We start from the raw sequence: 24,529 nt of genomic DNA on the forward strand, positions 1-24,529 counted from the left end.
TAATTTGCTATCAGCATTAATACTTCAAATTTGTATCCTCATATTAGATAATTACAGAAATTAGGATACTGAAGCCAATCCACAGAGTGAAAAAAAGTGTCCAAGTCCTGACAAACGTGTCCTTTTGCCCTGATATTGCGTTTTGCGGTCTGACAGCACAGTGCAGGCAGTTGAAATGTATGCTGCGCGCGATGACACAAGAGGTAGTCCAAAACCTCCAGTGTGTTTGCACAGCTACCTGGTTTTGGACTGGGGGAGTCAGTAAACAGGTAAAAATGCTGCAAATAGAATCTAGCCACTTAAGAATATAGTCTTGAGGGAGGGCAGCCTGTTCCCGGGTCTGCGTCAGCACTGACCCTTTTGCTGTTTGCTAAAGGGATTTGATTTCACCTCTAACTCTCTCGCTTTACCTTTTTTTCAACATTCACAAGCCATCTGAGGCGTATAAAATGGCAGGTTTGTCTACGAAGGAAAAGCTGAGCTAGTTTAGTCATGGGCCAAGTGATATCACCAATGATAAGCTGATTCCAGCTAAGAAATGTTTGTCATTTTTAAGCAAGGACGTTTGAGGTTTTGCATCTTGCTAAACACCTCTATAAGCAAGCATGCATACTTGTTAATATATATGCATTTCACAGGAAGATTAGAGGTCAGCACAAAACATTAATTGCATTCAATAGTGCTAATACTTGTTACAAGTCGACTGAAGTATGTTTATCAGCTCATTATGACCTGACATGATATTGCTAAAAAAAACAAAAAAGTATTTGCAGTCATTCCCCCACTGGTGGCTTTCAAACCGTACATATCCTCCCTGTTAGTTGGACATTGACCTAACATCTCTCAGTTTCTGTTCATTGCAACTTAAATGTTTAGCTCCCCATGAACCTACAGCACCCTCTGCTGGCAGTACACAGGCAGACCTTGCCACTATTACTTGATGCTGTTAGTATGTGATGAAGAAGATTCATAACTTCTTTAAAATAAGAGTCATAACAACGTGACGTCACAAACAAATGAATGGTTAAAGTAAAGGTCAGAAGGCCAACAAGAATGAAAACTGAATGCCGATTTCACATTTCCTAAAGCTCAGGTCCTTGCCACCAAGATTAAAGCTGAAAACGGAAAAACAATATGCATAGCTCCGTTGTACATCAAATTTTAAACAAAGCTGAATAAATAGCAGTTTAATTTTGTGGTATCCTGTGTGACTTTTGTGACTGGGAGATTATCTGATATGAGGCCTGCTGTAGTAGGGTGTCTGCAGGTTAAACATGAGACATTTTTGCTTTCACTGCTGTTTCAATAGGGTTTTGTTTATTAAGGTCTACATTTCATGGCACACTATATTTCATATTAATTATTACATGGCTCAGCAGTTTTTTTGTTTTTTTTTAAATAAGCCTGGGGGACGAATACCTAGTCCTTAAATGCAAACATCTGGTCAAACATCTGGGCAGCTTGTATTTTAAAAATGCAGTCAGACACTCTGTTACATTCCAGTTTTTTCAAGATCACTCCACACAGCTGTGTTTAGTTAAGTTTAGTGAGAAAATATTGGGGAATTGATCAACGTGATAGTTTTAAACTGTATCGATTCCTCTGTCGGGATAAAGACAATACACTGAAGAAAGTCACCAGTGTTATGGGTTATGTAAAGTGGAAGAGTTATTAGATCCAAAGTAAAGTTAGTGTCATGGACCAAGGAAAGCGTGGTGACACTATGTAGAAATCATAGGTAGTATTATATGGCGGTGTGGAATTCACACTGCAAAATGGCTTGCTATCACCAGCTAGCACCTGTATGGCTATTGCCAGTTTAGCATCAAAGTAAAACTCGAGAACGACACAATTCTGCATTTTAATGATAAAATTATTCTGAAGTATTTAGAGGAAGGTTTGGCTTTACTACTCTAAACTAAGCTGAGCTACAACAATATAAACTAAGCTTAGGTAGAATAACATAAATTAAGCTATGGCTATGGTTTTGCTAATACTGTATGTCTATGTTCAAAGCTAAAAAAAGCTAAGGTGAGGCTTTGTTATCATGATGAACCAGTAAACACTAGAAAACTAAGGTATAAAGAAAGAATAATGACAAAAGACCACTTCCTTAGTGAACGACAGTGTTTATTGTATTACAGTAACTTTCAACCTGACGGCAACAATGGTTATATTTACTTTATTATAAGTAAGAGTATAGACACTCAACTGAGACGTACAATTACACATGCATGCTGTAAATAGTACTCACTTTCTATTACTTCCACTATATCTTTCTTAAGGAGGTTTCCTAATAAGCTTACAGTACATCAAGACAAATGTCCCTCCTAAAGAAAACCTTGCGAATGAGTGCTAATAAAATGATCATTCCCACAAACAGAAAACAATTCCTGTTGACTTGTCTCCATTGTTATTCAAAGCTCGATCTTTTTCCCCCTTGACTGTCCATTGTAATTTATGCTGGAGGAAAGTTAGTGTCCAAGGTTTTCAAGGTGTTTCCTTTGCAGGCACAATGCATGTGCACATGTGGTGTCGTTCTATGCTGAACATGAGTGCTTCACTGCTACCCATAATGCACTGTGGGAAAGGTAACACCCATTTTGTTTACCTGGAGGAAACCAGAGACGGATACTACCAGGGAAGGGAGAAGAGGAAACAAAACCAAAGCCAGAAGAACAGGAAAGAAACAAGTTTGTGTTTGGGTCGTTAAATACGAGCCAGCTGTTTGGCTTTCAGTCAAATTGGATTTTATTGATGCTTTGGATACTTTTATATACGACACGATTTTTGATTATATACGAGTTTGTTTTCCTACCTTTTGGCATTACAAAGGTGAGAGTGAGAGAAATGGGACCATCAAAGTAATGGGAGGAGCTGCAGAGTTCTCCTTGTATGGTAAATAGAGTGTCACATGGGGCAATAGTCTTGGAGCAGTGGGGAGAAAAGGGAGGGAAAGGAACAAGGAGAGCGAGTGAAGAAACCCTTCAGGACTTTGGCCTGTCTCATGTGCAGGAGGCGGCACTTTCACCCTGAGTTTAGAGAACACTGGATCCCACAACAAAGAGTTGTGAAACAAAGATTTAGAATGAGTGCCATGCTGAGGTTAAACTACAGCTTTAAATGCCTCACCAGTGTCTTGATTTGACTTACTTTGTATGTTTTTTTCTCTCCCCTGTGGGTATGAAAGTTTAAGAGCTAGTGCCATCCTGGTTGTCAACACTGGACACCCCTTCGTACTTTTTTCCAGACAACTGAAGAGCCAAGATGCCCACCAACTTCACTGTAGTGCCAGTGGAGGATGACGAGGGCAGCAGCAACAGTGCGGCTGCAGCTGGAAGCAGCAAACCTGTCCGTTTGGGCAAGATTTTTGGGGAGGAAGATGATGACAACTTACAAGACCCTCACTCAGGTAAGAATAGCTGTACGTTATAAACATGCTCATACACTTACTTATGGAGGTCTTCATTACCCTCTTATTCCTGTTCAGGGTCACAGGGGAGCTGTACCCTATCCCAGAATGCACTGGGTGAAAGATATGTGTATGTTTGATAGACTCTGTGTGATTGTATAATTTAAACAAGTACAAACGGATGCACACTGACACAAGCAGTCAGATACATGTTTTGGCAGGAACATGCTGTACGCACACACAGACACATGCTTTTAAGTGTGACATTGTTAAACTAACTAGAACTTGCAGAGCTTCACTGGTGAGTGGGGGACTGTGGTGTATTATTAGCCTACTTAGTTCTGTTCAACCCAAATTGATGTTGGGCCCCCTTGCTTTATAATGGCTGTAATGCAAAGATGTAGGCTAGCCTATGTGATTTTTCCACATTTTCATGCCAATCTCAGCCCCATGGTATTCTACAACATGTCCTTTTAGAGTATTGTTCAATTTGAAGAAAAGTGTATGACAGCTATTTCTTACAAAGAAAGTCAAACTAATTGATCATGGACACATTTATTTATCTGATTTTAAGAATCAATCTCTCTTTCTCTCTCTCTCTCTCTCTCTCTCTCTCTCTCTCTCTCTCTCTCTCTCTCTCTCTCTCTCGCTTAAACTGGGCTGTCTATGTAGTAGAATGGCGCAACAATTATTTTTAATTGGTGCATCATGGCTGTGGTATTTCCTTTTGCTCAAAAGGTAGAAAACCTACAACTACCAGAATGTACCGCGCCGCATCGGACCAATAAAAACTCCCGCTGGTGGGTGACGCAATGCAATCACGTCACAGAATCAATATGGCGCCCGGCTGGTAACAAACGATCTGGTTTTACAGTTAAACGGTAAACACAAATAGGTTTCTGAAAACATTTAAGGCAGGAAATATGCAATGCAGTAACAGATTATTGGTTTATTTAATCAGTGCACCTTAGTTTTACAGTTTCATCTGAGTTTTTTAAGCCTCCGTTTTCGCAATACAGGAAACAGTGTGGCGCCCACTTCCTGTTTACAAACTGTCGTATTTCAGCCAAACGGTAAGCACAAATATCTTTCTGAAAACATTTTAGGCCGGAAATAGGGAATACAATTACATAATCGTTGTTTAAATTTAACCACTGCCTAGTTTGACAGTATAATCTGAGTTCGGTCTGAGTTTGAGAGAGAGAAGGTGGCGGCTCTCTCTCTCGATCCGCCTTTATACTCTTTGTGTCCGTCCTCATGCGGAAGTACAATTTGTAGTTTTAGCAACAACCCTGCCCAGCAAAACAAATAACAACAAAAATGTTTCAGCAGATCATACAATTAAAACATGTACATAACAGAAGAGTCTTTAAGGCTCTGGGCTTTGTAGAGTGCTGGATAGTATTGTTGCATTTCATTCACAAAAACTTCCAATAAAGGTTTCCAATACAGAATTTAGTTTTGTGAATGTATTATTTTGTTAAGATAATAAAAAAGATGTATGATATAATACTGTTTTAGTTCTAAAATGCTGACAATACAAAAACCTAACAGCACATTTTGTACAGTAATGAAAAATGGACACACATGTTACAACAGATAAAGTCTATATACTTGACATTTCACTTCCGGGATTGCTCCGGTGCCGCAGGAAATTTCACCGGATGCATGATTTTTCCGTTTCCTTCCTCTTTCTTTGTGTTTGAATTTTAAATTCGGTGGATTAATCAGGACTATTTTTGATTTCTCTTTAGATCTCTGCAGGGTAAATTGAGACAGCTAGTTAGACTGTCTGTCCAATCTGAGTTTTGTCTCGCACGACTATTTTGCAGCAGCTCTGTGGGGAGTTTAGCGCCACCCATGACGATTCTGATTAGTTTAAAGAAATGCCATTAAACCTTTTCGTGCCACATTTTCCTGCCATATTAAAGAGCTCCCCCAGAGCCACAGACACATTTTACAACTGTTTTCACAGGGTGAGTAGTACTCATTGTTCATGATCAGTAAACTAAACTTGATGTGAAAAATTTATAGAGTGTCCCTTTAGGAAAATAAATTAAAAGGCATCTCTCTGTGGGCAAATTCCCCCAAACCAAACTATCCCTTTAATTATTAACGCCTTTATTAGTGTCAGTACAGTGGATACTTTTACTCTTTCATTGTAAAGGCAGAAGTCACAGAACGTGCAGCTCTTGAAATGTCACACACACACACACACACACACACACACACACACACACACACACACACACACACACACACACAGTGATGATAAGACAAGATGTCATCTGTATAAACGATAACATCTCAGGATCATCATTTTCCAAAGCCGTATCCTATGACCAGTGTCATGTTTCGAAGTGTTCCACTTTCTGCTTGTAGTATTGCTCCTTAGGCAGCATACAACACAAACGTTTTAGGTTTTGCAGGTCTTGAAGAAACCTTTATTTATGTATTAATAGATTTTTATAATTCAAACCAAAGATTAAAATTTGGGTGAAATATGCTCATCCAAAGTTTCTTAACTCAAGATAGACGTCATCATCCGATATCAAATATTAATTTAAAAATGTGAAAAAAAACTACATAACGATAGATAAATAAAAGATGAATTAAAGGTTATAATAAGCAGAGAGAATGGAGTAAAAGCAAGACAGGGTAATATAATTGTTAAAGGAATAGTCTGAAATTTCCGGAAATACGCTTATCCGCTCTCAGGCAGAGATACCGCTGTCATGTCTGGACGGTAAATATAATGCTACGGCCAGCAGATTATTATCTTATCTTGAAAGACTGGAAACAGGGGAAAACAGCTAGCCTAGCTCTGTTCAATGTAAACGGACTTAGAGGTGCTGGTAGGTACGTTTTGTAAACGCTGATGGAGCTTGCCTAGCTGTTTCCTCATGTTCCTAGGCTTTGTGTTTATGTCGAGCTAACCGGTTTCCTGAAGTAGCTTCATCTTTACATACAAAAAATGGTATTAATCTTCTCCTCTAACCACCACCAGACCCCAAAAGCTAGGTAGCATATTTCCCAAAATGTCAAACTATTTTATTAACTCTGTTTAAAATCCTCCGAGATATGTGGAAATGGATATTAATCATATGTAGCATTGTTTCCCATGTGTTAAGCTGGTGGGGTAGGCTAACTGCCTTTTATTTATTTTTTACTTACGTATAATGCCTCAGTCACTCACTGAATTGTGTAGGGTGTGCATGGTTAGGGTTTTAGGTTAATCACAGGTAGGTGGGTATCATTTAAAAAATTAAAATACCAGTACTCTTAAAGTGATACAGATTCCAATAGAGTACTTCATTTGACACCCATCATGTGAATGGAAGTTTTTTCGGCACGCTGAACTGCCAACTCTGTCAAATACACCACACCATACCACACTGCAGACTATATAGGTTGTAGCTACTGCGGTAGTCTCGCTTTGCCAGACCCTCCTCCAAAGTACGCTGAAGGAGGGTCTGGCTACTCCACATAGAATTTGTGGATGGGAGAAAAACGTGCTGTGGTTTAATGGTATTTCTTTAAACCAATCAGAATAGTCATGGGCAGTGCTATACTCAACACAGAGCCGCTGCAAAATAGTTGTACGAGAGAAAACTCAGATTGGACAGAAAGTCTAGCTAGCTGTCTCAATTTACTCTGCAGAGATCTGAGGAGCAGTTAACAGTAGTCTTCATTAATCCACCAAATTTAAAATTCCAACACAAAGAAAGCGGAAGGAAACGGAAAATACATGCATCCGGCGGAATTTCCTGCGGCACCGGAGCAATCCCGGAAGTGGAACATGAAGGCAATAGATTACTACTGCTGTAGTGGGCACAAGCACATTAAATCGAAGAACGCTTGTGGTGGCGATTGGCTGTGAACAAAACCATACAAATAGTCTGTTTCCCTTGGATTTTTAATACTAGCTGACATAAAAGAACAATTAAAACTTGCCCAATTGATCCAAATTCCTAAAGGCCACTCAATTTTTCTCTTGTAGATAGGTTGGATGGCATTGAAAAGTTATTTTTTCAGTTAGCAACCTCTACTTTTTCTACAGTACCAAACCAGTTGATGAAAAAGTGCCTAATTTGCAATTTCAAAAGTTTGCTTAAAAGTCACTTGACAATTGAATGGACACAGCAACTGTGACATGTTTTGATAAAAAAGGATTTTCACTGATTATGCAATCACAACAGCCATACCGCCATGTTCCTGACACTGTGATCAGACATACAGTATCTTCTTCTTTTAGATTAAATGTACTTACATCATGGTGTGTATCTGTGACATTGTCTGTTGAGATACATTTTCATCCCTGTGCAAACGAAGACAGAGAAGTCGTCTTACTTCCCCATTTCCTTTTTTTCAGTTTAATACATTCCCTTGCGTCATGGGTGAAAGTAGCTGCAGACCCAGCCCTGACCTCTGCACACAGGGGTTTTAGATTTTCGATAAAGATCCTTTCAGTTTGTTTAAAGGACTGAGGTTCTGGCTTGGAGCCCGCTGAGGGACTTCCCAGCGCGTCATTGCATGCTAGATTTTGCTACAATCCACACCATGTCATGTGCGTCCACACACAGTACACTTTTTAACGGCTCTTCACTGATCTCTGAACCACATTTGGGCCTTGGGTTCTTCAAGGCAATAAAGATTAGCCGACAACAGTGTGATCTAGTGTGATAATACACCAAAGCTAATAAACTGAGACCACTGCATGACCACCACATGCAAAAGAAACCAAATTGAGAAGCCATTTAAAAGGCACATCTTAATGTTACTCTATGCAGCTTTGTCTTTACAAAAGCTGACTGTAGCAAACGGCTAAACTGTGGGCAGAGCCTTAATTTGTCTGTCTTGACCCCTGATTCTCTGTAAAGAGAATAAGACCATATTATCACAAAGCTTTAGAAGAAACGGCTCTTAAAAAATAGTTTGAAGCGCTCTTAATCTATACAGTCGCTCTGGCTGATACAGGTGTAGCCAGATGTTGGATGGTTCTACCTGATATTAAAGGTGCTCTAAGCGATGTTGGATGACATTACTTCTTGTTGACGTTCAAAGTATTTTCAAACAAAACGAAGACTAGCTCGCTCCTCCCTCCTCCTCATCCCGTCCCGTTCTTGTCCGTTATTGGCTGAACACCGGAACACGGTTTGTGTATGTTTGCATGGTCCAGGTTGGACCACTTTGTTTTTGTTGCCGTGTGTGGACCCTAGGCTGTCTACAGAGACCGCGTTTTTTTTACAGTGTGTTTAGGGGACCGGCAGCTTGTGGATAGTGAGGAGATGATTGCTGTATGTGACAAAACATGTTGTAGCCTAAAAAACACGTGACATCGCTTAGAGTACCTTTTAATCTTATTTATTCAGCTGTGGAACCAGATGAACAGTAAGAAGAGATTAATTATGTAATTTGTCTTATGATATGATTTAGCAATAGGGCAAATGTTAAAACAACTAATAATAAAAAATTATTAAAATAGTTGGCAAGGATTTTTTTTGTAATCGATTACAAGTAATCTATGTTATGATGCATTGCGTCATACACTTTGTACTCTGAGTGTCTTTCAGAGTCGATCTGCTACATTTGTGTCCTTGATGGATTTAAAAACAGACGTACGGACATAAATACATTCCGTCTGTTTTCTCTCCGTTTTATGATGGCTCAATGTTGCTGTTATTTCTGTCCATTAAATAACCTGGATGTTAGTCGTGCGTTTGTCCGTCAAACACAAATTAGCGTAGTCTGAGTGTGCTTTAATAGCATTTCAGTGTTTAAATTGACTAATCATGTTTGTTCAACCTGCTTTCTGAAACAGGGCCCAGGAAACAAAGTGGGACACATTTAGAATGTTTAAAAACGTATATAAAAAATCCTTCATCCCCACTGCCATCACCACACTGAACATTCATACATAGACAACACATCCTACAGCTCCAGTCAGGCTTCTTTTTTCACTGTCAATGTTTTTACACTGTTTCTATCTGTATCTGTTATGTTTTTATATGTATTTTCTGTAATTTGAGCTTGCCCTGTCAAAGACAAAGTTTTTCTTAACTTCTTATCTTCCAATGCATATTTAAGCTGGGGCTAGTAGAAGTGCAGTTTGAATTGTATAGCCCTATGCTTAGATTAACAATGTGTGTGTGAAAAGGGGCTAAATTATGCATGGTCAACTCTTAGCCCAGGGCTATGAATATGCAGTGTGAAAAGGCCTTCCTAGGACTATGACTACAGTACATCACTGCTAGCAATACAATACAGCCTATAGCGCTGCTACAGCTGTTACGGATACTACACAAGAACAGTACCTGGTGATCCTGCTGCCTCTGTTCTTTTGCTGCTCTATCTATAGTATGCATCTAACAGGGTGTGTTTTTCCTGTGTATCCCACAGGAGATGACAGTCGGAGAGAGTCGAGTCAATTCATTAACTCAGACGATGACGGAGAACACTATTATGAAGGCAAGAACATGGCCCTGTTTGAGGTAAGACAAAAAATGAAATTTCTCCAAATGTACACTGCTTATAAAAACATTTGATTTACATGTAAAAGTCTGCATTGTCCAAAAAGCTGATTTTTTTTATTTATTTATTTTTTAATCAAATTCATGTTGCATGTGATCTATGGTACAGGAAGATTATGTCCAGTAATGATAGAAGAAAATAAAAATTTAATTAAATAAAACACAATTTAAGTAAAAAAAATAAAAATGAAAAATGTAAGTAAAATCAGTTTAAGTGCTCTGATATAAGTATGTAAAAAGGGAGAAAAAAAAGTATGTAAAAGTATTTCTTTGGCCAAGTTGCAGAGCCTAAGGGCCCTGACTGCAAAGGCTCTCCCACCTCTATAAAACCTCTGAATGAGAAGCTCAAACGGGCTGCGATATGGTACTAGAGGTCAATAATTTAGCAAAGAGCAAAGCCATTAAGAGCCTTAAAATAAATCAATAAGATCTTAAATGTATACATACTTGGAGCCAGTGTAAGGAGGTTAAAACAGGAGTTATGTGATATGTAATACATCTTGGTTCTGGTTGAAAGCCTGGCAATTAGTATCAAAGTCTATGTGCACCTGCTAGCAGAGTGCTAACAACACAACACTGTACAGACGTTGTACAGAATATATTTGCTTTATTTTGTTTATGCATGTCTCTCTGTCTATCTGCAGGAGGAAATGGAAAGTCACCCTATGGTATCATCTCTTCTCAACAAGCTGGCCAACTACACCAACCTGACACAGGGTGTTCGTGAGCATGAGGAGGCTGAGGATGGGGTCAGGAGGGTTGCTGTCGTGGTAAGGACCTGGTTTTTGAGCTAGTGAAAATATTGATACTGAAAGTTGTACATTTTCTTTTAGCCAATACCCCCTGGGAAAAAAAACCCCAGGGAAACATGGGCTTGTGCTTCGCTGAGGAAAATTGTCATTCTCCACGTTTTTGGCTGTATTGCTGCTGCTGTGTTTCAACCACAAATCCATTTTCTTGATTTCCTTATGTCATTTAATATCAAAACTGGCTTCCCGCTCACAGTGAACAAACATAATCGTGAACAGGTTTGCGTTTGTTGCTGCAGCTAGACTATCTGTCCAATCTGAGTTTTCTGTTGCACGACTAAAACAACTTTTGAGCGTACACACGTTCCACCAACACAAGTTCCTTCCCAAGGCTATTTTGCAGAAGCACCGTCGCTCCGTACAGCGCTTAGCGCCGCCCAAGACGATTGTGATTGGTTTAAAGAAATTCCAATATTAATTTTTCAGTTTAACCCAAACCATGATCTTTTCCTAAACCTAATCAAGTAATTTTGTTGACTAAACTTAACCGAGTAGTTCTGTGTCACAATGTTAACCACGTGTTTAAAACTGCCAGTGTGCGACTGTTTCACAACCTTAAATAGACCTTAAACGGTCATACAGTATTTGTCGTTTTTTGAGTCATTGGCAAACAACCTAGTCTGTCATTTAGGTTTGAGGACTTGTTTCCCAAATTCTCACAAAAAAAAAAGGAAAAAAAACGTTGCTCTCCATAGCTATATTTCTGGTGGCAGTATGCTGCTCCCAGTTGGGATTTAAATAATATTGTTGAGATAAGAAGAGTTAAGAAAATGTGCTCCAAGACAACATTTATTGCTTCCTTGGTAGCCTTGCTGTCTTTGGGTGGAACCCAGTAGGACCTTGTACTGTAGCTTAGCAGAAGCATTGATGATGTTTTAGTAAAACCCGCCCCCTGAACGATAGCTGTGTTTTTTCATCATTATGTGATAATGTGAGACTAAAAAGAATAAGACAGACTATGCAAAGAGAGTGAGGGGGAGAAGATGTGGGATATCTTGAAATCAACATCAGGCACTTCACAGTATTCAGACAGACAACTAAGTGCAGAAGAGAAAGCGCAGGACAAAGTGTTTGTAACTCAGAAAATGGTACGTACGCTTGGTTTTTGGGGAGGGTAGTGGTAGAGGTATATAGAACCTTGTTTGTGCAGTGTAATGCATACTGTAAATATTATAACATAGGATAATGCTAGTGAGACTGTAGGAGTTTAAGCACAATAATTTTACTTTGTACCGAAAGCTGTTGTATGGATCATGGACAATATTTTATTTTATTTATAATATTTTATTTATTACAAGATGTCTGTAAAGTACAATTTCAGTGTCATTTGAACTTTCACTTCTCTTTTTTCTTCTTCTGTTTTTTGATTTCCTTTTATTTGGAATGCAATTAGGCTCAATATGCAATGTACAGAGTTTGTGGCTAAGTGGGAATTTGAAACCTCCACAGCACATACACTGAGAAATGACTTTTCAGTGATGTAGGAGACATCTTGTGTCCAGCAGTTAAACATTTAAAATAAACAATATTTGCATTTTCATGAGAATTTCAATGAAGGAGAAAGAATAGAAGTTTACCAGGTGATTTAACTTTCTTTGTGAAAAAAACAAACGCATATCAGACACAAATTATTATTCAAAACAGAGTATTTTTATATAGGCCTATCTTAGAACATTTCCAGATGGGGCTTTTAACATTTTGAAAGAAGTTCAAGTTCAGTTTATAAATATGAATTGTCCCATTGTCTGATTCCAGCCATCATGCTAAATAAGACTCTTCCCCTACACATAGCCTGTAATGGAAGTCAAAGCTAGGTTTGTCAGATTTAATTCGCTGCATGTTAGACTAATACTTAGAATAATTTACACATTTTAAAATGTTATATATGATAAACACATGTAAGGCTGTTTTACAGCTGCCTTAAAGGGATAGGTCAGATCTTTTCAAGTGGGGTTGTATGAGGTGCTTATCCATAGTCATTGTAGTTCATAGGCATTGTTACCGCCTGGCTCAAGGCCGGCAACAAAAAAGGAGGTCACACACAGATATTTCAATGAAAAAGTAGTTTACTTAATACAAACTAACTAAACATTAGGTAAGTGGTGCGGTGTGTAAGTATGAGAGACATCAGTCATGTCTGAAGTACAGTAAGTTTGACTGTAGACGGCAGACCAATTTGCACAATTTCATCCCCCACAAAAACAGCCCCCCTGGGGAACCCACTTTCTCACCAACTTGGTCTTGGAGGAAATAACCACAGGCTGCACTCTCCACCTCATCATCTGGGAGAGCCTGGCTGTCCAGAGCCTAAAATGTTGGGTCATCTCTTTGCTCTTTTACAAGATCACTGCAAGAGGAAATGCAGGGAAAGGGAGCAAGCAGGCACCGAAAATACAGACATTCTGTTTTATATAGACTATCACGACTCATAGTCATAGACACTCACATGTCACTGCACAATTGGAAACTACCACCACAGAAATGTGGTGATGCCGACCGCCATCTAATGTAGGTAATACACTGACTATGGATAAGTACCTCATACAACCCCACTACAAAATATCCAAACCATCCTTTTAAATGAAAGGATGTCACCTCAGATAAGAGGTCATATACATTTTTGAGGGATGTATTTTAGGGTGTCCTTCCTTTCATCTGTTTACCCTGTTGATTCTTATCTGTGTGCATGTATTTGGTGTTTGTGTTTATCCATCCCCAGGTCCCCCAAATGGGAACCTTCATTGGAGTTTACCTTCCCTGCATGCAGAATATTCTGGGCGTGATTCTCTTTCTGCGTCTCACCTGGATCGTCGGCACCGCAGGAATCCTGGGATCCTTCGCCATCGTCTCCATTTGCTGCATCTGTGTGAGCAATTAATAAATCTAAACATATTGACTAAACATATTGACTTTCTGCTGACAGTGATTGAAAGACAAACAAGTCCTTTTCCACTAAGTAACTAAGCACTGTAAATGCCTGAAGGGAACAATGACACGTCTGATGTTTAGTCTGAGGTTTACCATGCCATGGCAGAAAACAATGCAGGCCAGTCAATGCAACCTCCTCTGAATGTATGGTTTTGATTCATGACAGTATTAATCTCCATGCATGAGCTCAGAGGAGGGTGCTCAAAAACAAGAAGCACAAGGTTTGTCTTATTTACAACCGTCAGTAGCTCCACAGCCAAACAGAGAGCTGACTGTTCGAAAAGTTTGATCTTACATGCTCATCACTCATGTGATGCGATGTTAATAGCGCACACAACACCCTTCTACAATATATACCCACCCTGTCAGGCTCCGATGCTTTAGACCAAAGAGATGACAGAGCCTAAAGATGATGTTGGTGGTGCTGTTTAGGAGACTGTTTAGCATTTCACTAGGTCCAATGGGTATTAAAACCGCAGTACTTGTACATTTAATGAATTAAATGTGTTCATAGCACAGAGTATCAAAAACTGTCAAATACCTGACAGTTTGTGCTTGTCTTTTAAATATGTGTTCTGCTTTTTTATTGCCTTTTTGTAGCTCTGGAGCATAACGAAACCCTCATTTTTAGTGTGTAGAAAATCTCCTTTTTTATTCATTTACTTTGATCGGATAGTTCCTGTTCAAGCCGAAATTTTGCATAGATAGTAGATTTTATTTAAACAAAGTTTTTGTACAGCAACATTTAACATTTGAATAGTGTGTCTGTCTCTCCTCTTCCCCCCTCGGTCATTTGTTATACATGACTTAAAATAAGTTCAGACAACCCTGTCTCCGAAAAATTACGTTCCCGTACATGGCACTGCCTTCTCAATGACTTTGTTTTAAACGTGCTTAGTGTTGTGAATTGAAACAAAACTACTTGATAAGGTTTAGAAAAAGATCGCGTTTAAAAAAACGGTTAAAAAACGTTTGGAGGCCTTGAGCCATTTCAGCTCTAGAGTTCTACCCCTTTCTTTCCTATTTGGGAGAAAACACAATCTGGACTTGCAAGGGAATGACTGATTGTAGAAGATCGTGTGGATTAATAACCGTATTTCCACATTTGAATGACAGGTTCTCATTGCCATGTTTGAATGACAGAAGTCTTTCTCATATGTCACCCTCTCTCTTTTAATTTGTGGTTTAACAATAAAAAAGTTTCCCTTCTTTCGTTAAATGATAAAAAAAAAATGGTTTTGTAAAACAAACAAAAAGTACAGTATCTATAAAGTACTAAAGATTTGGAAAAGTGTTTGTGTCAGTACCTAAACCTAAACTTAACGTGTCTGTATGGGGGGGGAAACAATTGAAATGGTACCCAGCCCTATACAGTAACTTGTGATCATATTACACTTGAAAGTGAGCCAAAAGGACTACGTGACTTTTTGAGCAAGCTTGAATAAAACAGTATGAAATGAAAGTACATCATTTCAAACATAGCTTATTTAAATTATTTTGTTCTTGCACAAAGAATACAATGCAGCCTGCACACTTCTCTCTATTCTTCCATCTATAACTGTCCTCTTTCTCTCCATGCAGACCTTGCTCACAGCCATATCAATGAGTGCCATAGCAACCAATGGAGTTGTCCCAGGTACAATTTTTTTTGTTCTTTTCTACTAGCAATATTTGAATGTAATGGTTTGCTTTGAGGGGGATACACTGCAGTGTTTTCATTATTTACCACTGCCAGAATTTGAAGGATTGATTGTGATTGCATCATGACAGAACACAGCAAAAATAAATAATTTAAAAATCCATTTATTTGATTATTTATAAACTAGCCAGGAAATGATATGGTAGTTACACTGTTATATAGAGCTGGGGTTCTCAACCTGGGGGTCACAAGATACATCTGGGTAAATCTAAATTTCTGCTACACAAATTTCTGTTTATTTTTTTCAAAATATTTGAATCTTTGCTTTTTTGGTTGTTGATTGTTGGATACTTTTATATATGTGGATATTCGGACCTCTGAAAGTATTCAAATGCAGCAACCTAAGAAGGAATATTCTTAATGTAGATATATGCAAGCTAAGACATAAGAGCCTAATTATAAGTTGTATAATTCCAGTTTATATGAAGCTGTTGATTCACAATTTACAAGTTTCCTTGAAGAAGTTCTCTTTTTGACTGTAACATACTCAGAGATGCATTTAAACCCAAGAAAATATTATTTTATTATTGGGAATTGTGTTTCACACAAATTTCACAAGAATTTTGAAAGACCCATTTTTTACAATTTAATAATGTTCAGCTGATCTGCTGTGCACTGACTAAAAGACTCCAGCGTACACTAGCTATTAGCCATTGTAATTAATGACTGCCAGTTAGAAACAAATGACTTATGCATAGTAGGCGTGCACGATTCAGAAATTGTCACGATTCGATTCAGTATCAATTTTTAGGCTCAAGATTCGATAGTTACTTTGCCCATGTGATTGCAGTAAACATACAATGTAAAAGAAAAGAAACACAACAAATTAAATGTAGTTTGATATTAATTTATATGTCTTCATACAAAAATAAAAACTTTTGCAACTAAAAACTGCAAAGTGCCAAGCTTCGGCCAGCTTTCAAATACATTTAATTCAAGTATAAAACAAAACTGTTAAATAAATAAAAAGAGCTTTTCGTTCAGAGTTGGGTGGGAGTTTAGAGCATTGAGCATTGAAAGAGTGCGTTGGTTGACTGGCATGTTAGGTACTTTGGATTGTTTTTCGTCCACGTCTTTAATGTTAATCTCTGGGTGATGGCGTACCATGTGAGTTCTCAAGTTTGTGGTGTTTCCAAAATACTTAACTTTTGCTCTGCAAAGCCTGCATATAGCGTGATTCCTATCAAGTATACACACCATTACAAAACAAAAAAATAAATAAAAATTTGAATTGATTTTTGGAATTCTATCAATTGATTTTGAATCGGTAGAGCTTGAATATGAATGTGAATCGATTTTTTTTTGCACAGCCTTAATGCATAGGTGCATAGGTTTGGTTATGTGTGATTATTATGCTTTCCATAATAATGGTAGTATACCCCCCCAAACAAAAAAAGCCCCGTAAATCATAAATTATGCAATAATAATTTTTTGTACTGCATTATCTTTGATTGATGATCAGTGCTAGTGGCTTTGTAGAAGACTTTTTCAGCCCCGAGTAGTGTCTGCAGTCTTCCTCATACAGCCCCAACAACCTTAATCGAGAGGATAGGGCATGGATGTATAATAAGATCTGGATAAAGTGTTCGAGGCGAAGCCTCGTTCATTCCTATGAGAGTTGTTTGGTAGTGCATGAAGGCAAAGAATTCAATTTCCTCTTATAAAATTACCCGGATGATCGATGCTGCTTCCGCGCTATGGGGTCCATAAATATGGCGCACTAGAGACCTCGCAGGTAGAGCTGGCAAGTTCCGGTTTAGCTCTCCACTTACTTCAATGTGGATTAAATAATTTAGTCGTGCGTCTGTTGTAGACTTTCGAAATGTTATCAGACCAAATAGATCAAATTCTTATAGTGAAACATTTCTCGGAGGGCTGTGACGCTAAAAAAATGTATCCATAGATTTACAGACGTCTCTTTTGCCATGAAAGTCTTTGGGAAAAAACATTTTTGGGCCCCATGGCATCACGTGACAGACACAGAAGTTGTTATTCTACTTTGGCCGCTATGTCAAATTGGCTTCAAAGCCCAGTGCAAATCTTGGGGGCATGGGATACGGCAGTGTGTATGTTGCATAAGAAGGGCCAGAAAATACTGACATTCACTCCCTATTATTCTAACACTTACTTGTTGTGAGCATTAGGTAATGACTAAAGGTGAATCCGATGAGCATATTAACATTTTGATCAACTCAGAGCTTCTCCCATCATCCCCAGTGTAAGCTAAACTGTAAAAAATAGGGTTACCAAACTTTGGGTAGTGTTTAGTCAAGTTTAAAATATCTGTTTAAATTTGGTAGTAGCCTAACTAACCAGTATTTAATTTCTCTAAAGCCGGTGGCTCATACTACATGATCTCCAGGTCACTGGGTCCAGAGTTTGGAGGAGCAGTGGGTCTCTGTTTCTATCTCGGAACCACCTTTGCTGGATCCATGTACATACTGGGCACCATAGAGATTCTGCTGGTATGTTACCACTCTGACAGATAAGAGGTCACCCACGCCAGTAGTCACTTCTGCTGCATATTAATGACCCATTCACTCTCTTTTTGCTGTCTCCTCACTGCCAGACGTATATTGTTCCTACAGCAACAGTGTTTAAAGAAAGCCAAAATGCAGCAATGCTCAACAATATGCGTGTCTATGGCACATGCTGCCTGCTACTGATGGCTCTGGTAGTGTTTGTAGGGGTAAAGTAAGTATCCACACAAGCACCTATACAGTCTATGACATACATGCACATGCACACACACGCACACAGACTCACATGTATTCCCCTTCTTTCTGCAGGTATGTGAACAAACTGGCTCTGGTGTTTCTGGCCTGTGTGTTTCTCTCGATCTTGGCCACTTATGCAGGAGTCATCAAGACGATCATCGAACAACCAGACTATAAGTGAGTTAGTAACAGCTAAACTATAATTTATCATTAAACACTGTCATGTTTTCAAGACTGACATATTCTTATCAACAACATGCTAAATTTAACTCCTCCAGTGCATTATACTGGTGCAAAAGGAGAAATACTTGCACTTCTGTTGGTGGTATTCATTGCCATGTTTTGCCATTGCTATACATTGCTTGTATGGTTGATTTTGTTTCATGTCAACATGGTAGGTCAGGGGTAGAGCCCGACCGATATATCGGCGGACCGATATTATCGGCCGATATTATCGGCCGATATTATATATTACATTTTCTAAACTATCGGTATCGGCATTTATAATGGTAGATAAATGAATATTTAAACGGACGAAACACCCTTCAACCATGAGTGTCGGCGTAGCATAGTTTGTCCACCAGAGGGCGCTCTACAACATCCCTGTTGGCAACACTCGTGTTTAACCCTTTAAGTTTCATATCTTAAGTTTGTATTTTTATACATTTTATTTATCAGCTTTAATATATTTTGATGTTCCTCTGTTCTCATATCTAGGTAATCTACATCACAAAATGCATTAGTTACTTTCGAGACATACAACAGTGAGTTTTCCCTTTTAGAGCCAGAAAACACCATAATATTGTTATTAAAATATCACTGAGCCCACTTGAGCACAAGACACTTTATTTAACAACCACACACAGCAACTTCTGGTGATAATAAAACCAAAATGTGTGAAAGTATGATTTCAAACGATATTATGAAAAGCATCACCAACCATCACCTGTCTGCACAAACATTGATAATAACTGATAACAGCATAAGCAAAGAACAGCAACCGATCAAAGTAGGAGCCTCTTCTCTGGCCTCAGCGGGCCCTGTGAACCAATCACATGCACCTGCACAGACACACAAACACACTCCATTCAGCACCATGGATGGCAACATGGCCTAATGCCAGGTACCAAAAAGATGACATTTATAGAAGGTTTGCAGTATAAATGTGCATTTCTCTTAAAACAATGCATAACCACAACAATTTAAAACCTGCACAAGCTATAAATACAGCACTTTCTTACCTTTTTAGAAGTGCTTTCGTCTGGTCTTCTTTGACGAAAAGGCCCTTATTATGTCCTTAAAATCCAAATCACGAAGGATGTCATGCTCAATAGACATCAGTGTGAGATGACTGACTCGGTCTTGCTGCTGTCTATTTTTCTATATATCGGATTTTTAAATCACCAAATATTTGTATCGATATTGGCCTTAAAAATCCTTTATCGGTCGGGCTCTAATCAGGGGTTTACAAAGTCTTACACTGTGGGGCCCCCAGCCCTATCCGTTGCTCTAAGTTTTGGAACTACGGTTTTCATAATCATTTGGGGGGTGTAAACAGAAAGTATAATGTTGGACTTAGTGAGCTAAGCTGTCGGCAACAATTTGAGCCCATTCACATTAGCCTAGTTTCCACAGTCATGGGAAAACCTGAAAAAGTTATGGAACTTCTCAATCTTATTTTTCAGGCCTAGAAAAGTCATGATGTTAGCAAAATCCTTAAAAGTCTTTAAAAAAGTCATAGAATTTTGCTATTTGAAAGGAAAGTAATTGTGACAGTAATCTTCCGTGTATAAACATCCATGTAATGTAACGGCAAATATATTTATATTGATATATTATAATATTTATATAGTTACTGTAGCTGTTAATGTAATTAGTTGATGCGTGATGTTTTGTTTAGCTACTATTACGTACACCTTCTTCATTTCTTTTCTCCCCGTGTTACGTCTCCCTTCCGGTATGCTAGCTGAAATAGAGTTGGAATCTGATATGTTTGAATAACGGCAGGTAAGTAGAGCAAGAAAAATAATGCTGTGACACTGTCATTTTGCATGTAGGTTCATGAAACCCAAAGTAGATATAGACGATAAGTCTGGTTGTTTGAGTTTAGTAAATCGGCACCATTAAAAGAATGCTCAATTCGGGCGCCCCGATAGCTCATTTGGTAGAGCAGGCGCCCATATATAGAGGTTTACACCTCGACGCAGCTGGCCCAGGTTCGAATCCGACCTGTGACCCTTTGCTGCATGTCATTCCCCCCTCTCTCTCCCCTTTCATGTCTTCAGCTGTCCTGTCAAATAAATGCCCAAAAAAGTGCTCAGTTAGCAATTCCTGTTTGCAATGTATCCAAGAATGTCAAAACCCCATATTTTCAGAAATTCTTTTGCATTCCCTGTGACAGAGAAATACTGAAATACTGAGCTGGATTATAACATAGTATCATGTAAGTTAGTTAGAGAGTATCATGCTACGCTCTGCAATGCTCCGCTACGTCCTGCTACGTCCTGCTACGCCCTGCTGCGTCCTGCTATGCTCTGCTGTGCCCTGCTATGTCCTGTAATGCCCTGCAGTGCCCTGCTATGCCATGAACTACAACTACTATTTCTAGTCATTGTTCCATTATCTTTATTGTTGGGTTTTTGTAAATTATAGAGTGTGGTCTAGACCTACTCTGTCTGTAAAGTGTCTTGTGATAACTGTTGTTATGATGTGATAGTGTAAATAAAATTGAATTGCATATAACAAGCGGCGGAGTAGACCGCTGCTTGTTGTGACCACAGGGCGTGTGGGTGCACACTCTCAGCTGTGACTGGCTCTGGCTCATGTCTGTATCATTGCAGCTAGACTGTAGCTGTAATTATGACTATAGCCATGGGATGATATAGCTTTGGCGGGTTTCATGGCTGTGCCTTGGTTGTTATGAGTATGGATTTGACACATTAGTTTATAATAGGTGTAACACTAACTACATGCAGGGGGTATGTGTGTGTGTGTGTGTGTGTGTGTGTGTGTGTGTGTGCGCGCGCAGTGAATTGAGATGGTTGTGCTGGCTGTTTCGAAGCTAATGTATTACTGAACTCCGGATAGAAGCACCACAGGTTCAGGGGCTCAGGTTTATTGCAAAACACACAAATGGAAAATTCCTTTCATTCATTTATACTTCTCAGTAGTTCTAAGGCATCTGTTTCCCAGAGAACCAGAGCTCCATCTACCACAACAGATACATCAGCTTCCATCCAACTAAACTACACTTTTCTCTCTTCTTTTAAAGTGTCTGTCTGTTGGGAAACCGATCTCTGAAGAATGAAATGTTTGAAACCTGTGCAAAGACAAAGGTTGTGAAAAACAAAATCGAGTTCACAGACCTATGGAGCCTCTTTTGCGACAGCAACGCAACCTGTGATGAATACTTCGACTTAAACAACCTGACAGAGATACGGGCCATACCCGGGCTTCTGAGCGGAGTTATCAAAGGTGAGAAAGAGGAGAGGAAGGATTCTGAGCTTTCTTTCATGGAGATAAAGTCCAGTATAATTTCATCTTGTGCCACCTTCAGGCCGAATGATCAACTTTGTTCACAAGATATCCATTGCCCCAGAGAATGCATCCTACTGTTCATCCAGCTGATAATGCTTTTGTGTCTTTCTGTTAGACAACCTGTGGGGCGACTATGGTCCAGCTGGTATGCTCATAGAGAAGAAAGACCAGCTTTCAGTAGAAGCCCAGGGCACGTCCAATGACATGAATAAGCCCTACGTCTTCAATGACATCGCCACATACTTCACTCTGCTGGTGGGAATATACTTCCCCTCTGTCACAGGTAGATAAAATACCAACAAATATGAGTTAGAATGTTAGGAGTCTAAGATTATAACAATAATAAATGATTGTGATAGGAAACTAAATTATACGTTACATATTAAAACTCTGAAAAGAGCAGTTATACGAGATGAGTACATTTACTTTCGAGTTACATTTTGCTTTTAATGCTTATGTACTTTTACTTAAAGCTGCAGTTGGTAACGTTTATTTAAAATTACTTGTTGTCATATTTGCTGTAATTTTCACTATATCAGAATACTTTATTGATCCCCTCAGGGAAATTGTTAATTTGCAGTTGCTCACAATCAAATTGAAGGCAACTGACATACTGACATGAGACATTACCATCCCATGCATTAGACAGATATTCTGTAATACCAGAATTAAAAGAAATCATGTTCCTCTGCCTATTCCTGGTGCTCCTAATGGCACTTGCAAGATTGCACCGTGTCCGAAGGAAAATAATCTTGATTTATATTTGATCGTTATCTAGTTTAGCAGTTTGTTCGCATTCCACGAGCAGTCATTGACACTGCCTTAGAGACTCCATGAATCTGATTGGTTGTTTCCCTTCTAACATTAGGAGCATCTGAAGGTGAAATTTTTCAAAGATTATCCGTTTCATGTAGTACTGTCAGGATATAATGACAGTTTGTGCAAATTTGACAAGAATAACCCTTTAAATAAAACTATAAATGCAGGACTCTGACTTGTAATTGAGTATTTTCACACTGTGGTATTGGTATTTTCTCATAAGTAAAGGCTCTTAATACTTCCTCCAAAACTGACTCTAATGTGTATGTCCTATGTGTTTTATTTTAGGTATAATGGCTGGTTCTAATAGGTCTGGTGATCTCAGGGATGCCCAGAGGTCCATCCCAATAGGAACCATAATGGCTATTGTCACCACGTCTTTCATCTGTATCCTCTAGACTCTGATAGAGATATCTACACAGTATAGTACAAACCAGCATGTGCATGTAGGAGGTATATCAGTTGATGACAGAGAGCAGCAACACTGCCAGTTATGTTTGTATTTATTTGTGTTGTAATGTAACAGATCACGTTTGTTACTGCAAAGTAAATACAAAGTGTAAGTATTTCTATCTTAACTTCATGCTCAGACATCTCCTGTGTGGTCTTGTTTGGAGCCTGTATTGAAGGAGTGGTACTGAGAGACAAGTAAGAGTATTTTTTTTATTGACGTCATTTTAGAGAATTAAATGGTGGCAGGCTGACGTTTTACAGCTAGTAGGTGATCACACGTTTTTTATTTAAGCAGTGGTTTTTAGAGACAGAATCATTGGTGTTGAATGAAAATATGTCTGTGACGTGGCTCACACTGCTTCTCATAGTATACCAAGTATACTGTACAGTACACATATTATATTGTATGCGTGCTTGTGGGTGTTTCAGGTTTGGTTACTCAGTACAGAAGAATCCAGTAATTGGTATTCTGGCCTGGCCGTCACCCTGGGTGATTGTGATTGGCTCGTTTTTCTCCTGCTGTGGGGCGGGGCTGCAGAGCCTCACTGGCGCCCCCCGGCTGTTGCAGGCCATCGCTCGGGATGGCGTCATCCCGTTCCTACAGGTCAGTGTTAGATAGATCTTTGTTTTTGTTGTTACAGTCCTGTGTGCTTTTACAATAAAGCATCACCCAAACACTAAATGACTATATTACTTTATTTGGTTATTAGGCTTTGCGTTATAAAGATGTTTTTTTGGCCTCTATCTTTAAATCAAACCATTCTCTCTTTATTTCTGTCACAGTACAGTGCTGCTTTGAGTACACGTTGTTGACAGATGCACAATTGTTTAGTACTTTTTAGTAACACTGGTGCACTAGTGCCTGTTTGGAGCACGTGCCTGTTCTGAATGGGCCGTCTGCTTGGTTCCCAATATTTGTTTAGTAACACTTTACTTGAAGGTATCTACATAAGAGTGTCATGACACATGAACTCTAACCCTAACCCTAACTTGTCATGACAAAAACCGAATGACACTGTCTGACAGAAGCGTTATGTCATAAACGTTTATGGCTTGTTTATACTGTTTATGACGCGTTCATGACAGTGTCATGTCACTCTTATGTAGATACCTTCAAGTTTAACCATTTGTTATTCACAACTTTATTGTGTAAATTCTCACAAACGTGACACAAAATGAAGTTATAAAATGCTTGGTTGGCTGGTTGTTCCAGTGATTATCCTAGAAATGAACTGTTGTTGATCCAGACTGGGGATCTGGGCAACTCCTCCTAAACAGGTGACATCCAACAGGCTGAAATAAGCGATTTACGAAACGTTTGGTGAATCTGACTTGTACGAACAAACATCACAGAAAAAAAGATTTAAGATAAGAATACAAAAGTGCTCTTTCATAAGGCCAATTATGTATATCCTAGAGGTCTAAAAGACGTGTTTAATGCATTTTCCTAGAAGGAAAAAGGAATAACTGTTTAGTCGATACAATGTCAAAAAATAGTACGGAAATAAAAATACCCATCAAAAATCCCTAGATCTTAATGTTATGTCTTCACAATGCTTTCTCTGGTGTTTTGCATAATAATGACTGAAATAAATAATCAATCTTTAGATAAACGATATCATATA

At 38.8% G+C, this 24,529-nt stretch overlaps 1 protein-coding gene across 6 annotated transcripts in view; it reads left to right on the top strand.

The window, feature by feature from the left end:
- The first annotated feature begins 2,605 nt into the window (after window positions 1–2,605).
- LOC144526998 (solute carrier family 12 member 7-like) overlaps window positions 2,606–24,529 on the top strand; it is a 36,415-nt gene continuing 14,491 nt past the window's right edge. For 2 of the 6 annotated variants that reach the window (XM_078264804.1, XM_078264808.1), the window contains exons 1-14: window positions 2,606–2,835; window positions 3,191–3,412; window positions 9,812–9,903; window positions 10,587–10,712; window positions 13,471–13,617; window positions 15,261–15,315; window positions 17,713–17,843; window positions 17,948–18,072; window positions 18,168–18,272; window positions 21,367–21,569; window positions 21,748–21,915; window positions 22,740–22,838; window positions 23,042–23,099; window positions 23,334–23,508. In XM_078264804.1, coding sequence (XP_078120930.1) covers window positions 3,268–3,412; window positions 9,812–9,903; window positions 10,587–10,712; window positions 13,471–13,617; window positions 15,261–15,315; window positions 17,713–17,843; window positions 17,948–18,072; window positions 18,168–18,272; window positions 21,367–21,569; window positions 21,748–21,915; window positions 22,740–22,838; window positions 23,042–23,099; window positions 23,334–23,508 — 1,629 coding nt within the window. In that variant the 5' untranslated portion in view covers window positions 2,606–2,835; window positions 3,191–3,267. Of the gene's footprint in view, window positions 2,836–3,190; window positions 3,413–4,431; window positions 4,486–9,811; window positions 9,904–10,586; window positions 10,713–13,470; window positions 13,618–15,260; window positions 15,316–17,712; window positions 17,844–17,947; window positions 18,073–18,167; window positions 18,273–21,366; window positions 21,570–21,747; window positions 21,916–22,739; window positions 22,839–23,041; window positions 23,100–23,333; window positions 23,509–24,529 lie in introns of those variants that run through there. The other 4 variants (XM_078264805.1, XM_078264806.1, XM_078264807.1 and 1 more) reach the window with 4 other exon arrangements.

The sequence above is a fragment of the Sander vitreus genome, chromosome 12, assembly GCF_031162955.1.
Source record: "Sander vitreus isolate 19-12246 chromosome 12, sanVit1, whole genome shotgun sequence".
Taxonomy (NCBI): Eukaryota; Metazoa; Chordata; class Actinopteri; order Perciformes; family Percidae; genus Sander; species Sander vitreus.